At 48.4% G+C, this 19,237-nt stretch overlaps 1 protein-coding gene across 9 annotated transcripts in view; it reads right to left on the reverse strand.

Annotated features, from left to right (window-relative positions):
* The window catches only part of FYN (FYN proto-oncogene, Src family tyrosine kinase), a 210,536-nt gene that overhangs the window by 12,236 nt on the left and 179,063 nt on the right, over window positions 1–19,237 (reverse strand). For all 9 annotated transcript variants that reach the window (XM_032858340.1, XM_032858344.1, XM_032858336.1 and 6 more), the window contains one exon: window positions 653–784. In XM_032858340.1, the coding sequence (XP_032714231.1) occupies window positions 653–784 (132 nt within the window). The remainder of the gene's footprint in view (window positions 1–652; window positions 785–19,237) is intronic.

The following is a 19,237-nucleotide window of genomic DNA, read 5'->3' on the forward strand; positions in this document are numbered from 1 at the left end:
TAAGGGGGATCATCTAAATCTGTGGTTTCTTTGAGAAGCATGAATCTGACAGTCCAGAAAATTTCCAGAGCCTAAGACTCTCCGATTTCTTTACTGTACACTTGCTTTCACAGGGCATATTTCGACTGCTTAGATGGGCAGTGCGTGGCCTTGAAACCGCGTTTCGCAAGTGCCTCTGCTCTGTCTGGCCATCTGGGGCTGGGGCCTGCAGAGAGGGCAGGTCCTGGCATTTTCCTGCCAGGTTCATTCCATGGGTCAGTGCTACAGTGTAATCAAAAAGCAGTGGGGGCTCTTCTCCTTCTCTTCCCTGCAAGGGTCTGCAAATTCTCTTTGCGTAAAGCCGTGCCAGAACCCTTGTTCCTCCTGGAGCCACAGCTGCGCGCCCCTATCCAGAGAGCACAGGCTCCTCGAACTGGGGTGGGCTGCAGCGCTCGTGCTAGCTGCTGTTTGCATGAATCCCGGCACACCAGGTGCGGCAGCTGCTTGTCTCCATGATGCCCACGGGGGCTCCCAGTTCTGCTTTTCCCTGGCTAAATCCCTGTCCAAGTTCCTCAAACTCACATTGGGCAGAAAGTTGAGGGTGGGGCTTGGAAGGCAAAGTGGGAAGAGAGCCTCCAATCCGAGGCCCGCCTCGGCTAGGTCCCGCTCTTACCTGGGTACGGCACTCTTCCTTTGGTGACCAGCTCTGTGAGTAAGATTCCAAAAGACCACACGTCAGACTTGATTGTGAACCTCCCATACAGGGCTGCTTCTGGGGCTGTCCACTTAATGGGGAACTTTGCACCTGCAGAAAGAACACGTGGTGGGTGACTCGGCAGGCAGACAGCATGGTCCGGGGGATGGGGCCGGGGGAGGAGCACTAGGAAGTTCGCAAAGGAGGTGGGGAAGGCTGCAAACAAGAATGGACTTCAGTCGAGCAGCTGTGGGGTCTAGTCTTGGCTCTGGTGCCTTAAGCGAGCTCATCTAATTTTATTTTTCCCATCAAAGGTTGATGTTCAAAGCCCCTTAAAGTTCTGGCTTCTAGAACTTGAATCTAGGACCACACTGAATGTCACAGGACTGGTCTGGTTGTGGGGCTGGCTTGTGATTTAGGAAACTAATTTTACATGGTTTTTCTTTTGCTTTGAAATGATGTCATATTCTAATTAATACATAGAGTATTGAATCATAATGCTACTCTCACGAATTCTTTGGTAGAGAAGACCACAGTGTGCTTTTATGAGGTACACAGAAACCATACCCAACTACCATGCTTCTCCCTAAGTGAAGACAATTTGCTGTAGCCCATGTATTTTGTAGAAATGGGCTCTATTTCCCAAGGCCTTCAAAACCCATGGCAGAGAAATGATTTCGCCTCTGGCTACTTCCCTCTACCTTTTCCCTCATCACTGATAGTGGCCATCTTTACTCCTGGGACAGCTTTTTCTTCTGTATTCTATGATCCCTTGCTTACCTACCTACCTTTCTGCTACCGGTCAGAAAGCATATTGTTTTAAGGAACAGTCTTGCTTTGGTGACTATCTTATGAGTCTGATTTCTCAAGACCAAGCAACGAATTCATGGCCAAATCAGTAGAATCTTTCCTTTGAAACTTCTCAGATCATTAGAAGAATCCTCTCTCTAATTCAAAAGGGAGGGTGGCGTCCACCCTGCTCTTTATAAGGCTAGATGTGTGTACAGGGAATTAAAATTGATTTCAGCAGCCTGTGTGCTCACATATGAAGCTCAGAGATTATAAAGCAGTTCCAGAAATTTCACTGAACAAACTAAAAGAAAAACAAGGCATTTTTATTACTGATGTAAACACAATTATATATTTAAAGCATGTTAATTTTCTTAGGACCTCCTAAAAAAAAAATCATACAAAGAATGATAGAATCAGAAATTTTTGTAGTATCTTCGACGAAAAGTCACAATATGCAAACGTGGCAAATAATTAAAATCTTTAAATTAGCACGGTTTTAATAACAAGAGGTATGATAAATGACAGCAATTAGATTTTTGTTTTAAACACAGTACATGATAATGTCTTTAGCAAATCTACCCTGGCATTTTCTGGCAATATAATTTTCCTCTCCATCTCTTTTATGCCAGTGTGAAACGAAATTTAAAAAATCCTACTATTTCATTATGTGGCATCTCACATTTACACTGGAGCAGAGAAGTTATTCTACAGTTTTCCTTTCCTTGTATGCACGGAGTTATTTTTAATTAGCTGTGTTTCTCAAGCATAATTATTTCTATCTTTTCTTAAGTGCTGCATGATTCCACACAAGGCCTGGTATTCTCCAAACAGTCGTTTTGTTTTTAAAATTTCTTTCAAAGCGTTCTGCTGTGTGAGAACCTACCCTCGAGCATTCTGTTCACGCAGCTTTGGACTCTGAGCCTCTGGGATTAATGTGATAGATTTTCTTCAGTGTCGAGAACAGACTTTGCCCTGGACCAGACCTCAGCTGGAGTTCTCTTATTTCGGAGAATTAAAGGTATATTAAATTCATTCCTATTTAAACTATCTTTTGAGCCAAATGGCTTGGAAATCTATGTCCATCTCGAAAGCAAAAAGAACTTTCTTTTCTCCCCTGTGCAGAACACAAATCCTGTAAATAAAATGATGAGCAAAAGGAGCCTTTCTTCCCACTTTGGAATTATTCAATGTTCACGCAGGGGTGTGTGTGTATGTGTGTGTGTGTGTGTGTGTGAGTGTGTGCGTTTCTGAAAGGAAACTTCAAAATTTGGATAAAGTCATTTTGGATTTTCTGAGAGAAGACTTCATAATCTGAGGTGAACAAAATCCCAAACAAATGTCAATATCTCGGCCCGCTGTGCTAGTCAGGTTTATCGTTTTCTCATGACATCATCTGCTACAAGAATTCTAATATGTAAACCTTGAACAAATACATTCAAACGAAGGCTGTAAAAGATCTATGATAGGAAACCATTTGCAGATATGTGCTTTGAGACTTATTAGCAGGAGCTTTCATAAATAAATTTATTTTGCGTTAGTTTTCTTTCTAAAATAAGCAATATATTGCTTTTCTGTAGAAAAAGAAAGAATGCCTTTGTCCAATTTCTCCTACTTCTTTTCAGCCTTGAAACAGCAGCCACTGTTGACAAAAGAAGCTTCTCTAAAGATAACTCATATTTTCCTTCTCACGGCAGAAAAAAGGTTAATAAATTAAAGCAGCGATAATCTGTTAATCATTAACTACGGTTTCAACAAAAGAACTGATGGATGTCCTCTCACTCATTTCATTACCTCTACTTCCCCTTGCCTTGGTTTTCTGCCTCCTGGGGGTACAGATGCAGCTTCAAATGGTCTGTGGTGGGGGTGGAGGCTGGGGTGGGGGGGGCAGTGGGGTCTCTGTCCAGGGCCGGGCAGGTTGCACACTGCAAACCCCAGTCTATGAGAACAGCATCCCTGGGGCTGTTCGGAATACCACCTACACATCCGCACAGGCGCCCCTGTGGGGGACTGTGCGGGTTCTTAGCCTCCAGTGAAGTCAAGACACCTCAGAAACCTGGAAGGAAGGATCTCCTGGGTGTAAACACTGCCTTTCCTTTGAAAACAAAGTTCTGCCCCCTCATGTTTTTTTCAAGTTATCATGACAGGCAGTGAAAGTCAGGATCAAAGTTGTCTCCTAGGCAGTATGGATTTGTAGAGAAAAGGAGACAGAGTCCAGAGGCCTCTACTACAATGAACTTGGCCCTACTATGTAACCAGCCGATTTGCAATTCTTGAAATTCTCTGGTTTGGGAGCAGGATTCAGAGGCCAACGCAATTTCCCCTCCTTTGCATCTTATCAGGGGAAACGTAGCCAAACACAGATTATCTGCAGGTAGCATAATCTGTGTCACTGGTGTCATGGGCTTTGGAGGACACAGGAACTCAGTGAACTTGTTCGATGTTTGGATAACCCCAAAAAATAGATTTTCATCACTCTAGTGTTGATTTCTGACTAAGTTACTTTGATAGTTCAGGGTTCTTTGACGCCAACAGACAGAGGCCGTACATGATACATATGCATTTAATGCACAGACTTGAAAGCTCTTTCCACTGTTTTCCAGGCAGCGTCTGTAGATTTTGGACTTGCCAAGGGAAAGGCCTTGCAGAAAGCCTGACTTGGTGCTGTCACGGAGACCCAGTCCCTGAATCACCATCTGGACTTGCATCATTTACCTTCCTGTAATCCTAGTGAGGGCCAGCGAGACCAAGGCAGAGCCATTTTCTGTAGAGAGTAAACATGCCGGTGTTTTAGATAATAATCCGTCACCGACATCTCCATTGTGTTTCTCTAGGTTCCACTGAGAAGTGAACTCAGTTGTCATGAGCTCTGTGTGACATGGGGGAGGGTACTCCCTCTCTTGGCTCCAACCGCTCTCCTGACTCCTGTGTCACCTGCGTTTGGTCACCCGATGGGCCCTCCCTCCTGAATTTCTGATCTGTATAATCGAGTCTCTGCTCTCCGTTTCTGCTGGGAGGCCTCAACGGGCCTCACAGATACAACATCCGAAAATTACCTTCCTCAGAATTCTGCTTCTTTCTCACCGTTTGTTGCCTTGTAAACTGCCCAGCTGACGCAACCAGAATGCCGAGAATCCTTATCTGGGTGCTGGGTCTAACCGCCCATACCCATCCCTCACGAGGCAGTGCACGGCCTGCCCAGGGAAGGAGCTCAGTCCACCTTCCCCATGTCGTCTTTGGCCCCCGCTGCTTTATCACCCACAGGCCGAGTCCACTTCACCGTGAATGTGTCTGGGCACTACCATCACTCCAGTCCTTACTCACCTGTCCCCTGCCTGCACTCCTGCAAGGGCCTTCTGGCTGGGCCCACGCGCACAGTCTGGTCCATCCTCCCTACTGCTCCAGCCGCTTCCAGTTACCGCCCCCCGCCCCCCATCCCATTGCCCTTCTGGATTGTTCCCACCTGCTGCAGGGCCATAGGGCAGGCTGTTCCCTTTGCTGAAGTCCCTACCCCATGGCTAACTCCTGCTCTTTTGCTCTTAGCCTAAATGTTATATGCACGGGCAGCCTTCGCTTGATCACTAGGACCGGGGCTCGTCCCTAGCGCTGTGCCCCAAGAGCCTCTGGTTCTTTGGGGCCACTACTATTCAAGGGCAGATGAATACATCAGTCGTTTGAAGCATGCCTCTCTCAAGAGACAGAGACTGTCCTTGAGGGCAGGAGCATGTCTTTCTGGACGGCCACCTTATCTCCACTACGGAGACCAGTGCCTGGTGCACAGAAGAAACCAGAGAAAGCTGTGTTGAATGAAAGAGGAACTGGACAGCTGCTTCGCCCTTCCAGGCAGAACCACCACAGCCCCTCAGTTGGCTTGTTATTAGTTCCCTGCTCTCCAGCGGGTCCTCTCCTTGTCCTTAGTGACCAGTGTCACTGTCTGCCACCATCTGGATGCCCTCATAAGGCTCTCAGCAGTGCCGACTGCAGTAGAAGAACATCTGTCACACATGCCACTTAGAAACACCGGGAAAACCCTGTGTTTTTCCTGTCAGATGGAGTGTGGAGTGAATCTGAGGTGGAAGGAGCCCCAGACTTTGCTCGGTGAGGAGTGGGGGGCCTAGATCCCTAGAGCAGCAACTGGGGGGGGCTTATCTCAGCAGAAAACCTAGGTAGCCAGAGGCCTGGGGAGTGTTCACAGCAAAACAAAGTAGAAAATCCTTTTCTGAATAGAACAAGATGAAACAGGTAACTGGACGCCAAGCACTCACACCTCCCCCCACCCCACCCCCAGGCCCCATCTTTCTCCGGTAGAATAAGGTTAACAGTCATCCAGGCTATAGGGATGGGAAAAGAGAGGGCTGTGAATATATCCAGTTGTCAACGTTTGCCCACACAGCAGCATCAAGCCCCCACTTCCCTGGCTGGTTTTGTTCTCTGTTGTTTCCTACCGTCAGTTTTTCTGTGTTTTCCCCTCGTGCCTGGCCCCATACCTGGTGCTAGGGACGCAGCAGTGAGTGCAACCCCTGGCTCTCATGGAGCTTGCAGCTCAGACTGGGACGGAGAGAAAACAGATGAGGGGCCATTATACATGCCAGGCAGTGACAGATGCTAGAAAGAAGAACAAAATGGGCTACAAGGACAGATTTTTATGGCGCTTTGCAAGCCCCACTAGAGTCTTTGGATCCTATCCTAAGTGTGATGGGAAGCCACTGGGGCTTGTGAGCAGAACAGGATGACATCCCACCTCATTCTTTCTCCTTGTCTTTCAAGTGTGGAAGATGACATACCGTTACCTTGAGAATGATTTATGATGAGAAAGAACGTGTAAAGCATTTTGACTTTTCAACACTCTTGAGAAGCATCATGACATTTCAAGACCCATGGGTGACTCTTAGCAGTGATCGTTGGGTAGATTATGCTTCTGTTGTCACTCCTGACGTCATGTTTGTTTAACTCGTGGACCTAGTCACATTTGTGCTATTTTAGCACACTGTTCAGTTTGAATAATACTAATAATCTCAGTAACAAAGGAGTAAAACTTAGCATACTCCAACACTTTGCAAAGCTCAAGCATTTCTATGAGAAATGAATTAATTATCTTCTCTGAGTTTATTCTTCCCTGATGTCCTTCCTTCCTTTCCAGCCTTTCTTGTGTCTCTGCTTTAGGCTCTTCTCCATCCTTCACTTGATAATCGCAAGCATCTGAGAGGCTCCAGTGCTGGGACACTTTCCTCTCTACTTACTCCCCTGGGAGATACACCCTCTCTCAGGACTACCCCTGCCTATCATCTCCATGTGAATAGGCCTGGAAACACTACACAGACTCTGTTTCTCCTCCGAGAAAGTCCCAGTTCTTGATTTGCCCCTAGGGTGTCCCACCCTTATCTCAAATGTGGCAACTATGAATCTAAATTCATTATTTTATTAAGTCATCTTACTATGAATAAGACATTATGAAGGAGATTCTTGTACTAGGTAGAAAATGTTACAAAATGACAGATGACTTAAATGACTAAATCACTTAAAAAGCTTATTCTCACTTGAATATTTTAGGATGCAAATGGAGTACTTTTTTTTTTTTTTTTTAAATATCCCTTTTCTGGGGGTCAGATCATCATTCTGCCAGGTTTCAAAGTGGGGAAAGCGGCTGGAACTTCTCCCTCTCCTCAAACCTCCAAGCCAATCCACAATCAAGGTTTCTTTTCTCCCTCTCTCTCTCTTTTTTTAAGTAATCTCTGTGCCCAAAGTGGGGCTCAAGCTCATGACCCTGAGATCAAGAGTCACATGCTCTACTGACTGAGCAGGCCAGGAGCCCCATATCACCAAGGCTTCCTGTTTTTCTCTTTGACATGTCTCTCCCATTTGCCCTTTCTTGTTTAAGCTCTTTGCTGAAACTTGTCTTGGGTCCTTGTGCCCCTGATCAGTCCTCCTGTCTTGGTTCCTGGACTGTGCCCTGCCTTCGGCTCACTGTCCTTCCAACAGGTCACTTAAACCTCAGCTCCCCAATGCTCCCCTCACCAACTGCACAGTGGGCCCCCCACTGCCTCAAGGCAAAATACCTGGTCTTGTTTTCACACCTACGTATCTAATCAGCTTCAGCTCTTGCAACCCCAAACACATCTTCTCCTCTGGTCTGCTTTTCCAGAACCTGTACCCTGCCCTTGGTGTAGCCAGCCCTGCTTCTTCTTAGCTTGTTCTAAACACCTTCTTTCCTTCCACCTGCTCAGAGGAAGCCTACTCTTCTCAAGTCCACCTTCCTCACGAAGTCATCTGTGATTACTTCAGCCTTCATTGATCCCTCGATTGCACTCGGAGCCAATCTTATAAATCATAGTTTAACGCTCGACCGTAGTAGCCATAACAATAGCTACATACATACCGAGCACTGGCTCAGTGTGAGGCATCATGCTAAGTACTTTCCACGCAGGAGGCAGATGCCAGTGATAGTCCTGTCCTCCACATGAGAACAGTGAACACAGAGAGGGAAAATGATAGGCCAAAGAACATGTGGCAATGGTGGAACTGGGATTTGAACCAAGAGCTTCAACGCCATATCCCTTGCTGCTGTGCCCAGTCCCCAACAAGTCTTTCTGCTAGTTCTGCTGGCGTTATTTTTTATCTTTTTTTTTTTTTTAAAAGATTTTATTTATTTATTTGACGGACAGAGACACAAGCAGTCAGAGAAGCAGGCAGAAAGGCAGGCAGAGAGAGGAAGAAGCAGGCTCCCTGCTGAGCAGAGAGCCCGATGTGGGGCTCGATCCCAGGACCCTGGGATCATGGCCCGAGCCGAAGGCAAAGGCTTTAACCCACTGAGCCATCCAGGCGCCCCTATTTTTTATCTTCTTAAGTAGAATGTACATCCTTTGAGGTTGGAGACCATGTTCTGTACTTCTCTTCCTTGACAGTACCCTGCCTAAGGCTGCTTAAAGAGCAGCTGCTCCCCAGATCTTTAACTGGCTCATGGCAACTCGTCCTAGCCATTTGTCCAACACTGCGATGGCCAAACTCTCTTCCTTTACACAGATTTAATCAAACCAGAAGAAGGAAAGAGTGAACACACAGCAGTGTAATCAACTAATAATTATTTTCACTGTTAGTGTTTTAGGAATAAAATCATCGCTACCACACTCTGGAATCGTCTGACAGAATGTTCTTGGTTTTTAAGTGAAAACAGGAAGACCAGTTAAATTCATTAAGTCAGGACGGTTCATCCCAACCCCCAGGACCCATTCCAGTTAATGGAGGTCCTATATCCCTAGCGGCCGGGCAAGCTGTTTTCTTTGCTTCGAGAGGAAACAGTTCTCATTTGATTTGGTTACTCATCACACTTTATGCATCTTCATGCATTAAGATGATGGCAATGACATGGGAGATAGTCAAATGAAAATGGCTGAGACTTCCACTCCCACATCTACCTCCTGCACTGTGCATGTGAGGTGGCCAGGAATCAAGGAGAAAATGCTCTTAAGTGACAGTGCAAAGGGCCCACCCCGTGGGCTGTGCTGTGATTGAGGGCTCATTTGTGAAGGCCCAGGATGGCCACTGACGAAAGGAGCTCTCCGAGTCAGCAGATCTGGGCTTGCACATTCGATTTGCCGGGTGGCCACTTAAAACCTCTCCCAGCCTCAGTCTCCGTGTCTGTAAACTGAGCCGATGATACCCTCATGAGCTTGTGGTGAGAATTATAAATAATGTAAGGGGTTCAGCACACACAGCCTCTGGCACCTTGTGACAGCTGCATAAATGCCAAGCATTATTCTATTCAGACAGTAACGCAAAGGCACTGAGTTGAGGCAGGTTAGCCAAGGCTCTCCCAACTTCGAAAGCGGGAAGGAGCATGAAGAAAACCCAGCGAGCTCATCCCTCAATTACTGACAGCTTACGGAGCATCCTGTTAGCCCCAGGCACAGGGGAGGGCCTCCTGAGAAAACCAAGTGTGGGTGCACTTCCTGCCATAAGCCTTTCCAGGCAGGTGGGGAGACAGAGCTCACAGGCAAACCCAACAGACAGGTAAATAGATGGCGGCACTGACTTTAGGAAAAAAAGGGGCTCAGGAGAGAGGAAAAGAGAACACTCACAGGGAGTGAGGGCTCTGGATAGAGGTGGCCACACTGAAATGCTGCAGTGTGACCCTGTAGTTCTCCTGGGAGGGGCTCAGCCTGGAGGCCAGGACAGGCCTGGGGGGGCGCGGGGTAGGGAGGTTGGGGGGGGTTGGGTAGCCAGTTCACATCATTGGGGGTGGGGCCAGCTCACATTATTGGCTCTTGGAGAGCTGGGCTGTCAAACCTTTTTTTCCTCCCCTATGACCGGGCCAATTCCATAGTCCTGTCTCAGAAACCATCCCCTCTGGCTAAAAAACTGGGCCAAGGTGGAGGAGGCAAAGCCAGCGTGGAATAAAAGCAGCCAGATCCTTCCTACAGAGACTACAGTGGTGCCCTGATAGCATTTTCAAGGGGGGAAGGCATTCGCCTCAACAAAAGATGCTGTTTTTCTGAATTAAAGATCCATCCAGGGTCCCCTTTAATTAGAAAGCCACCAACTCTGCGAATTATTACATCTAAAATTAAATAATGTGCAGTGCTTTGACTTTCAAGTTACCCTGTGGAATAAAGGGAAAGAAATCGCACACCAGGCCAACAACAGGAAGCTGACTGTGTTGGCTGGGAGGGGTGACAAGGCAGGACCGGGACGGGATATCCTGTAGAAGCGGCAAAATCAAAGCTGACCTGACCTGGAACTCTGTGGTTATTCAAACAAAACAATGATTTCAAACCCAATAAAACCATGCAAAGCAAAACCCAGATTTTTCACACTAGGCCAAAGGAATGACTTTCGAATTTCCCAAACATGTCTGGAGTAATAGCACCATGTTTTAAAAGTAAAGGAGAGGTACAGGGTGCAATGAAGTCACGAGATGTTTCATCTGAAATGTATCATGGTGAGCCGGGATCTGAGAAGGAAGGAAGGAGGCAATGAGGAGGAGGAGGAGGAGGAGTGCTGTCCCATCGGGGATGTGGGTGGAGGAGGAACAAGTTCGGCCAAGGAAGAGACGAACCAAGGGCCAGAGGCAGGGCCTGGACACACTACACAGGCAAGGACCGACGAGCGGGGCGCGGATCCAAAGTCTGGCATGGCCGACTCCCTGGCAGGGATGCTCAGGCTGAGAGGGGTGAGGAAAGTGTCAAGGGAGGCCCAGAATGGAGGACCAGATGGAGAAGGGTGCAAGGTCCACCGGTGGGTGTTGAACACCGAATCAGAACACCCAGCCGCCAGGGAGAACGGGGGATGAGACTGCAGCCAGGGCACTAGGCCTGGCATCCTGGAGCTGAGGAAGGGCAGGCAGGAGGTGAACAGGGAAGGGCAGCGCAGCCTCATGGGGAGGAGACCAGAAAGCCAGCTGGGACACTTCTGCAATCCTTGGGGGAGCCAGCAGGTGATGGGAGGCTGATCTGGCAGCTTGTCTCCCCACCACCCTTCCCAGTGGTGACCACAGGCAACCCAAGAGAACTCTCCCCGGCAGCATAAAAGACCAGAACGCACTAGCACCTCCCGAAATCATGAGTATTGGTCCCCTTCCTTTCAGGAAGGAAATCTAAGAACCACCCAGACGACTTTGCTTATAGACTGCACTGGCGGGGGGGGGCGGGGCGGTTAAGTGGTTCTCTTGGGTGGAAGTGGGTAAAGGAGGAATCTTGCTAGCTATTCTAGAACTATTCTAGAACCAAGGACCCTTTCAGCTTTCCAAGAGCCGAAAGAGAAGCAAAATCAGAATAAAGATTCTGATTCACAGTCCCAGTGGGAGGGACACTACCTTTGCGGACTTTCATCCAGAATAACAGACAAGAAAGCGGTGTGTCGGGCTTTCTAGCCGTGTGGATACTGCTGTTCAGGGTGGTGGGGACTCAGACCTAAATAGTAAATGGGTGTCTGGGGATGCAGCTTAACACAAATTATTCCAGGAATCCAGCCGCCCTCAGAAGGGGCAGCAGGCCTGGTTCAGTCTGACATCATGCCGCAAAGTATGCTGAGCGGAAAGGACAAGCACTGGGGTTGGGGAACTGTGAGGGAACAGCTGGTGGTCATATTGAGGCTTTGGTGGGAGTCAGCAAGAAATCAAAGGAAGAGAGGATATGCAGAAGACAATAACCACGTTGGGGCTGCCTTTTCCAACTGCCCCCACACACTGCCTGTGCCACGGGGAAGACCAGCCTGATGCTGCTGTGTGCCTGCCTTCAGCGGCAGGAAATGGAGGCTTCCAAATGGGGGGCAGTTTTCATCAGCACTGCCTGCCCCTGATTATCCAGATGATGCAAATGAAGGAGTTCCTTCTGCCAGCAGAGCAAGACGAGGAAGCCAAGTGACAGTTTTGATGTTTGATGGCAGTCTGCAGTTCCTATTTACACACTTTAAAATCACAGAGGGTGACCATCTGCTTCCTTCTTGCTGATTACTAAGAAACATGGGAGGCACAGACCAAGGACATGCTCTTGACCATTCAGAAACAACCGCCAAATTGCTCTGCCCAAGACAGCACAAAGGAGAAAGACACCCACACGGAGCAGAGCACGTGACTGCCCAGTGCAGATAAAGAGGAAAGCTATTCAGAGGAGCGGGCTGTCAGGGATCAGGGCTTACAGCGGTCCCATCTGTTTCCCCGGGGCTGTCAGGGTGTGGAAGGAGTGAGTCCACCTCCTTCCCGTAGTTCTAATCTTAAAAGAGAGTCTGGGGTAGGCAGGGGTGAGGTAGTCTGTCTCTTTCTTTTCACTGTGATCTCTGGCTTTCCGCGTGTTCTTTCTGTGCGGAAAATGGATGGTGTGCACAATTCATCTCGCTTTCCCGGGCAGAATGACCCACCCTCCCTGGCGGTCAACCCGGCCCCCGCAGCTCCAGGGTGGCTCGGCAGATAAACAAAGCATCCCTTTGGAAAGGCCACGGAAGCCTGGGGCGGGAAGCCGCAGAATACCAATGAAGGTGCTTTTCTGCCTAGTGATGGAAGTGTCCAAACTGGGGACCGGGGAGGCCGGATCAGAACCAGGCTCGTTTCTGGCATGCACCCCACGAGCTCAGCGGGAGGGCTGGCTTCCACCGGGCTGAGGGCAGGTCGTTCTGCCCCCCGAGGTTCCCCAGGCTCTCACCAGACAGCCCTTCGGGGCAGACTGTAAACTCTGGGGGCCGGAGGGTCAGTCCAAACAAACAAGTTTCCTGCTCTGTCCTTAAAACAATGGCTGCTTTGGAAAGGGTTTGCTTTTCGTCAAAGGATGGTTTGCTTCTCTAGTATGGGAAGAATTAGATTAAGTCCAATGATTAAAAGGGTTCCCCTCCTACCTCCCCTTCCCTGACATTTGCTGTTCAGGTCACAGCACACTGTGTGGGAATTGCAATGCTGTTGTTGACAGAGAACAAGAAACGCATGTGCCGACAGGGGCAGAGGGAGGGCATCTCAGGGCGAGATCAGCCTTGATGTGCCACCGGATTACAGGGGCCTTGGATGAGGCTGATTAATAATTCTGCAGAAGCCCTTGAGCTGGAAAGCTGGCGTTCTGAGTCTGATAATCCCCAGTCATTGTAATACAAAGGAAGGACAGAAATTGAATTCACAGTTCTGAATTGCTGAAATTCAGAATTTGAAAGAAACAGGGATAGCTTCTTCCTGACTGTGTTTGTCAACCTAGCTGCCTCCTTGTTTGTGTTAAATGGCTACTGTGCTTTTTGAATCCAAAATCTGATTATATTTAATTAGTATAGGCATCTGGGATTTCTAATACACAAAGAGTTATTAAAGTAACAAATCTTTCTAAAATATGTTCACCATGAAAGAATGTGTTAATTTATGCAGTAACAATTTTTTAACATGAAATAATTAACATGAAAACTGCAACAATTATGAATTCTTCGCAGTCTAATTTATATGTGAATTTTCCTCCAGATACTAATCTATTCAACCTAAATCTGCAATACTGGGAGTGTTTGAACAGACGCATTTTTCTTCTTCTATTTAATACACAAGCCTAAACTCACAGCAGGTCTTATAAAAAGTCACGGAAGCCCCGGTTTCTACACACATTCCCAAGATCCAAAGATTAAATTGCCTTGACATTTACTTCCCCAACAACAAGCCGGTCATTAACTTAGACCTTAAAAAAAAAAGCCAACTAACACACAGAGCGACTCTTATGTTTCGTCTTTGTGATGATTCAGATCAGGAGAGGAGAGGGTTAAATAGGCAAATTGGCAGGTGACCTGGCTGGGAGCTGTTAGGGACAGACCAAGGGGCTTGTGTCTGTGTGTGTGTGTGTGTGTAAGCGTGTATGGGAGGGGCAAGGAGGAAGGAGGGAGGGAGGGAAGGAGGGACGGCGTGTGAGAGACACACAAGCAGCTTGATCAACCCACTGGATCAGTAGTAGCGCTATTACTATCACTACTACTATGACTATACAGCTATCAGCTCAGCATTTGCTGTGTATTAAGTGCTTTACAGACACTCCCAGGAAAGCCATCCAACAATTCTGTGATGTAGATAACTATTATTATCCCTGTTGTCGGAGGAGGGAAGGAAGGCTCAGAGAGGTTAAGAAACTTGTCCAGAGTTTATAGCTAATTAGCAGCGATGCTAAGATTCACACCAAGATCATCAGATTTCATGTGTCTTAACCAATTCTTAACCAATCCAGAGAGAGAGACAGTGTGTGTGTGCGTGTGTGCACGCGCGTGTAGCTGAGTGGGGTCTGGCTATCCAGAACGATGTGACACTAAGTGCTGCTGGGAGCAGTGGGAAGGAGTGATGAACACCGACAGTTTCTTCTCTGACCTTCCCAATCACCTGAAAGGTGACCAGTAACAACCCTCGTCCAAGGGTGAGAGAGCTGAGGCTCCCAGAGGTGAGAGATTCTGCAAAGTCCATGAGCAGGAAGTGGCAGAGCCAGGATTTGAACCCAGACCTCCTAGGTCCAAAGCTCCTGTGCTTCCCATTACCCTAAAGACAGTCTCACTGCGTGCAGGGGGTGCTGCAAACCGTCCTCACAGTATCCGATGCCCGGAGAGAGCTGTGCCCAGTGCCCAGGGCGCAGGAGAGCACGCCTGGGAAGAGTGAGTAGACGTGACAGTGACTTGGGCTGTTTTCACTGCCATAAACAGATATCTGTTAAACACCTACTAGGTGCTCTGTGCTGATCTTCAGGCCAAATGCTCTAGAGAAGCAGCGAGACTGGGTCCGCAGACACTTGGGAGAATTGCTCCAACAGTGCCCGTGCACGTGCGTGTGTGCTCGCGCATGTGTGTGCACAACCATCAGGGGCACTGCTGAGAATGCCCCACCAGACGCCCAGCTGGCAAAAGAAATAAAGAAAAAGCGACCGAGGCGGCCTGGAGGCAGGGGCGGTTCTCAGCAGTGAAGGCAAGTGCGAGAAAAAGGAAAGTCTGCTGGCATCTCTGGTTGGCTGTGTCAGGTTGGAGGGGCCCTGGGGGCAGGCAGGTAATACAGAGCCGTGGCTGCACAGACAAAATGACTGCCCAAACAGTCCTGCCCAGAAAATCATCCACTAGTTTTGTTTTTTTCCTCTTTGAAAAGACTGACTCTTCTTTACTGATTAGCTGTTTTTTTTTTTTTTTTAAACATTTTGTTTTTAGGTAAGAAAGATACTTTTCAAGGACAATATACATCAAACACAAAAATTTCAGGTCTGTAGGAATGGTTTTTATATTCCACAACCCTCAAAGAGCTTTTACAGACGGCTCATGTAGTCCTGCACTAATTATGTGAGGTAATTATTTTCATGTCTCCATTTCCCAGATACTATAACTGAGGCTTACAAAGGTCAAGTGATTTGTAAGTGATACAGTTAGTTTGAACCCAGGCCTTGTAACTTAGAATCCTAGGCTGCGCAGTCTTACTGGTCCTGTCCACAGCCTGGAGGGAGGTACACGACCAGCAAAAAACACAGTAACCCTGTATTAGACCTTCAAAGATATGCCCACAAAGTCCGTGGGCAGTATTTACAGATGCTAATGAGGTCTGTAGGACTAATGGTTCTATTTATTTATTTATTTTTCCAAAGATTATTTGAGAGAGAGAGCGAGTGCGCATGCGCAGGCACAAGCAGGGGGAGGGGCAGAAGGAGAGGAAGAAGCAGACACCCCGCTGAGCAGGAGCCCTATGCGGGACCTGGGGATCATGCCCTGAGCCGAAGGCAGATGCTTATCCGACTGAGCCACCCAGGCTCAGTTTTTAAAAAATTTTTTTAAAAGATCTATGTATTTATGTGAGAGAGAGAGTGAATATGAGCAGAAGGCGGGGAGGAGAGGGAGGGAGACTCTCAAGCAGACTCTGTGCTGAGCCTCGAGGCCCACACGGGGCTCGATCTCATGAACTTGAGGTGATGACTTGAGCTGAAACCGAGAGTCGGATGTTTAACCGACTGCCACCCAGGGGCCCCTAATGGTTCTATTCCTGGGATTATCCAAGAGATAAGGAGGACAGCTGTCTACCACCATGGCAGCCTAATTCATAATGGCCCCAAATCAGAAAGGCCAGTGGAAGAGAGAAGCGATGCATTTGTAGAGTGTAACACAGCGCAGACACGAAAGGGAAAGAACCGATCTGTGCAGCAACAAGGATGAAGCCCAGAGACACGATGGTGGGGAAGCCAGACACGGGGGAGTGAGACTCTGGGACTGGTGTTTATGAAGTTGCACTGCCAGCAGGAGTTCTGCTGACAGCAGTGGGGACAGCGGCTGCCTGCTTGGGCGCTACCGGCTGGATGGGGCTGGCGGTGGACTTCTGGGGGCGCTGGCAGTGCTCTGTGTCTTTGTCCACAGGTGGTTTCAGAGGCAAACCAATGTGCAAAAACTTCCTGAGTTGGACATTTCAGATTTACTTATTTTATTGTATGTATGTTATGGCTAAATAAAAAATAAGTGTCCCCAAAAGCAAGTCATTCTTATCCACAAGCCAAGTCTACCCGAACTTATTAGGTTTAAATCAAAGACTAGTCAGTGCTGGGCTTCCTGAAAGCTTATGAAGAAGAATATGGAGTCGATCAAGAATTCTCCCTGTTTCCTGTGTGTTTGTGTGAGCTCTGAAGGAACTGATGTTTGGAGGGGCTGGGAGTCTTAGAGAGAAAGGCCTGGTGACAGCCACCCCTGCTGGTGGTTATGGGAGGAGGTGAGGTGTGGATATGTGAGGACAGACAGACAGACAGCAGAGCCTCGGGGTGCCCACGGCATAGGCAGGGCTGGGGCCATCTCTGCTGATGCTGGGGTAGGGAGGTGGCTGAGGGTGGACCTCAGGCGATGGTGCAAGTTGCGGGGAGAGGCCAGTGTAAGTGGTGAGGCAGGGAGTGGGGGGAGGTGCTGGGAGGTGAGCACCATGGCAGCGGCACCTGGTGAGGGCTTGGACACTGCACTGGGACGTACCACCACAACCACCTCAAGTTCAGCAAACCCAAAGCCAAACTCACCCTCTTCCTCTGAAAATGAGCTCTTCTTCCCGGACTCCCTCATTTCTGTTGCTGGCAAGTCCATTCTCATGACATGTGCATTTGACTACGTGGACATTATCTTTGCTTCCTCTCTCCCTTTCCAGCACAGTGTCTGAGCCTTTCCATTGGGTCTAGAGTCCATTCTTGCACGTGTTTATTCCCCAAGGACTGTCTTGTACAGGATGACAACAGGAGCATTTATTTACCACCTGCTATGTTCTGGGCACTGTACTAAGTACTTTGCATGTATTGTTTTTTTGTTATCTTGGCAAAAATTAAAGCACGAAGCAGGTAAAATATATTTCCACCTTACAGAGAAGCAAACTGAGGTGTAGAAAAGCTCAGTAACTTGGCCAAGGCCCCAGGCAATGGATTTATGTGGCTTTGGCGCCCCCCCTGTGTGTCCCTCTTCACGCTTGCAGACCTCCCCAGTGCAAACTCAGGCTTCTTGAGATCTGTAGCTCCTAGCAAAGTCCCTTTCCCAGACAAGGCATTCAAATAATTAATGCTGGCATCACTCTGACACCCTGACACAGAATTTAGCAATGTGTTTATGACTACAGAAGATCTGCTGTGACGGAGGGAGGCGTACAGGTATTAGGGAGCAATACCAAATAATTTCGAGTTGCCTCTAGAAGGCTGTTGGCAGAGGACCACCCTCACAGGCTCTGACCCTGGTCTTGACCTTCTCCCTGACACGGCTTCTGCTTACAGTCCAGTGGGGTAGGGGGGTGGTAAGAGGAAAGGAACGTAGGAAGGGCTGTTTAACACATGTCCAAATTTCAATTCTACTTGTGCCCTGGGAAATATCACTGGATCCACCCCCGGCAGGGGGGATGGTGACAGACATTTCAGTGTTCCCTTAGATGGGAAACCCACAGCTGTGTTGAAAAACAACTGTCCCTAAATACCTGTGTTTGGCCCTTGCTTCTCAATACCGCCCACACTTCCGTGATCAAGATTGATCCTGGCCGTGGCCTGTGGGTATCATAAAACCCGACTTGAAAATATTAGCCAGCACATGGACCAGCTGTGTGGAGGAGCTGGTTAATCCCAGCAGGAACGTTAGCACGCGGCTCGCATGCCATCTGCAGAGCACACGAGAAGATACACACCGACCGGGCCCTTTCTGCCTCGTAAAGAGGCCAGGACAGGCCAGGCCCTCGGGAGGAATTTTATAAACAGCTGGGTTGTCCCAGAGCTGGAAAATAAAGCTCTTCCAAACTCCCTCACACGTGCACATCAGAAGCTCCCCCTTAAAGACTTTCCCAGAAAATAAAGGGAAAAAGAGACTCATGTCTAATCTTAGTTTTTAGTTTTTATTTTTGCAATGACTGTCTTGATGAGAGGCAGTCAGTACAGCTGACTAGAGCAGAAGCAACAGTGCTGGCCGTACCTGGACTCAAATCCTGCCTTGGCCCTTTTTCTAACTGTGACTTTGTACAAGTTACTTAACCCCTGAGTCTATTTCTAACAGTTCCCTCCACACTCTTCACAGTGACCCCCTCAGGCTGGCTCTCGGTAGGTATCCTGTAAATGCCCCAGCTCCTTCCTCTCCCTTTCCTGCAGGAGACCATTTCTTTTATTCTCCTTGCAAATCCTAGAGCCCCACAGCCTTTGTTTTTCCCCAAGTTCAGTTCTCCACATCATTTACTTCTCCTTACTTATCTCCAGTGTTTAGCACAGATGTGAAGATATTTGTGAAAGAGGAGAGAGAAGCAAAAAATGTTTTAAGAGGGATGGGTGGGACTCTCTATTTGGAAGTTAAGCAAAGGAAACACTGTACAAAGGGTATGAAGCTGATCCTTCAAAAGGTGTCAGGACAGCAGGTGGGACAGTGACAGTGGGGGTGAGGAAGCCACCAGAAGGGGGATGGGGACAGCCGGTGGGAGACGAGGATTGGATGTGATGGCCAGGGCCGAGGGTGGCCAGTGTGGCCCCGCTCCACAGAAGCATGCCGTCAGGGAACTGGGGAGGGGCTCTCACATGCCTTCCCCTCCGGTGCCAGGCACCCAGGGCCACAGCCAAAGGACCCCACTCCATGAACTAAACCTCTAGCCCTGTCCGCAGTGCCTCTGTCCACATCCTGGGTTTCTGCCCTGTAACCTTCTGGATGGTTCAAGGCCAGAATTTGTTACCACAAATTCTGTAGAGTCCAGAGTCCGGGAGAAGGGGAGGGACAAATCCTGGACGGCCCCATCTGGCACCAGGACTCCACTCATGCACACAAGGATGCTTTCACGACCGTCTGCTGAGACCGACTCCAATCTCACCCCATCCCGAATCAAATATTCACGGCTCC

This window comes from Lontra canadensis, unplaced genomic scaffold (assembly GCF_010015895.1).
Source record: "Lontra canadensis isolate GAN:19392208 unplaced genomic scaffold, GSC_riverotter_1.0 scaffold14, whole genome shotgun sequence".
Lineage (NCBI taxonomy): Eukaryota > Metazoa > Chordata > Mammalia > Carnivora > Mustelidae > Lontra > Lontra canadensis.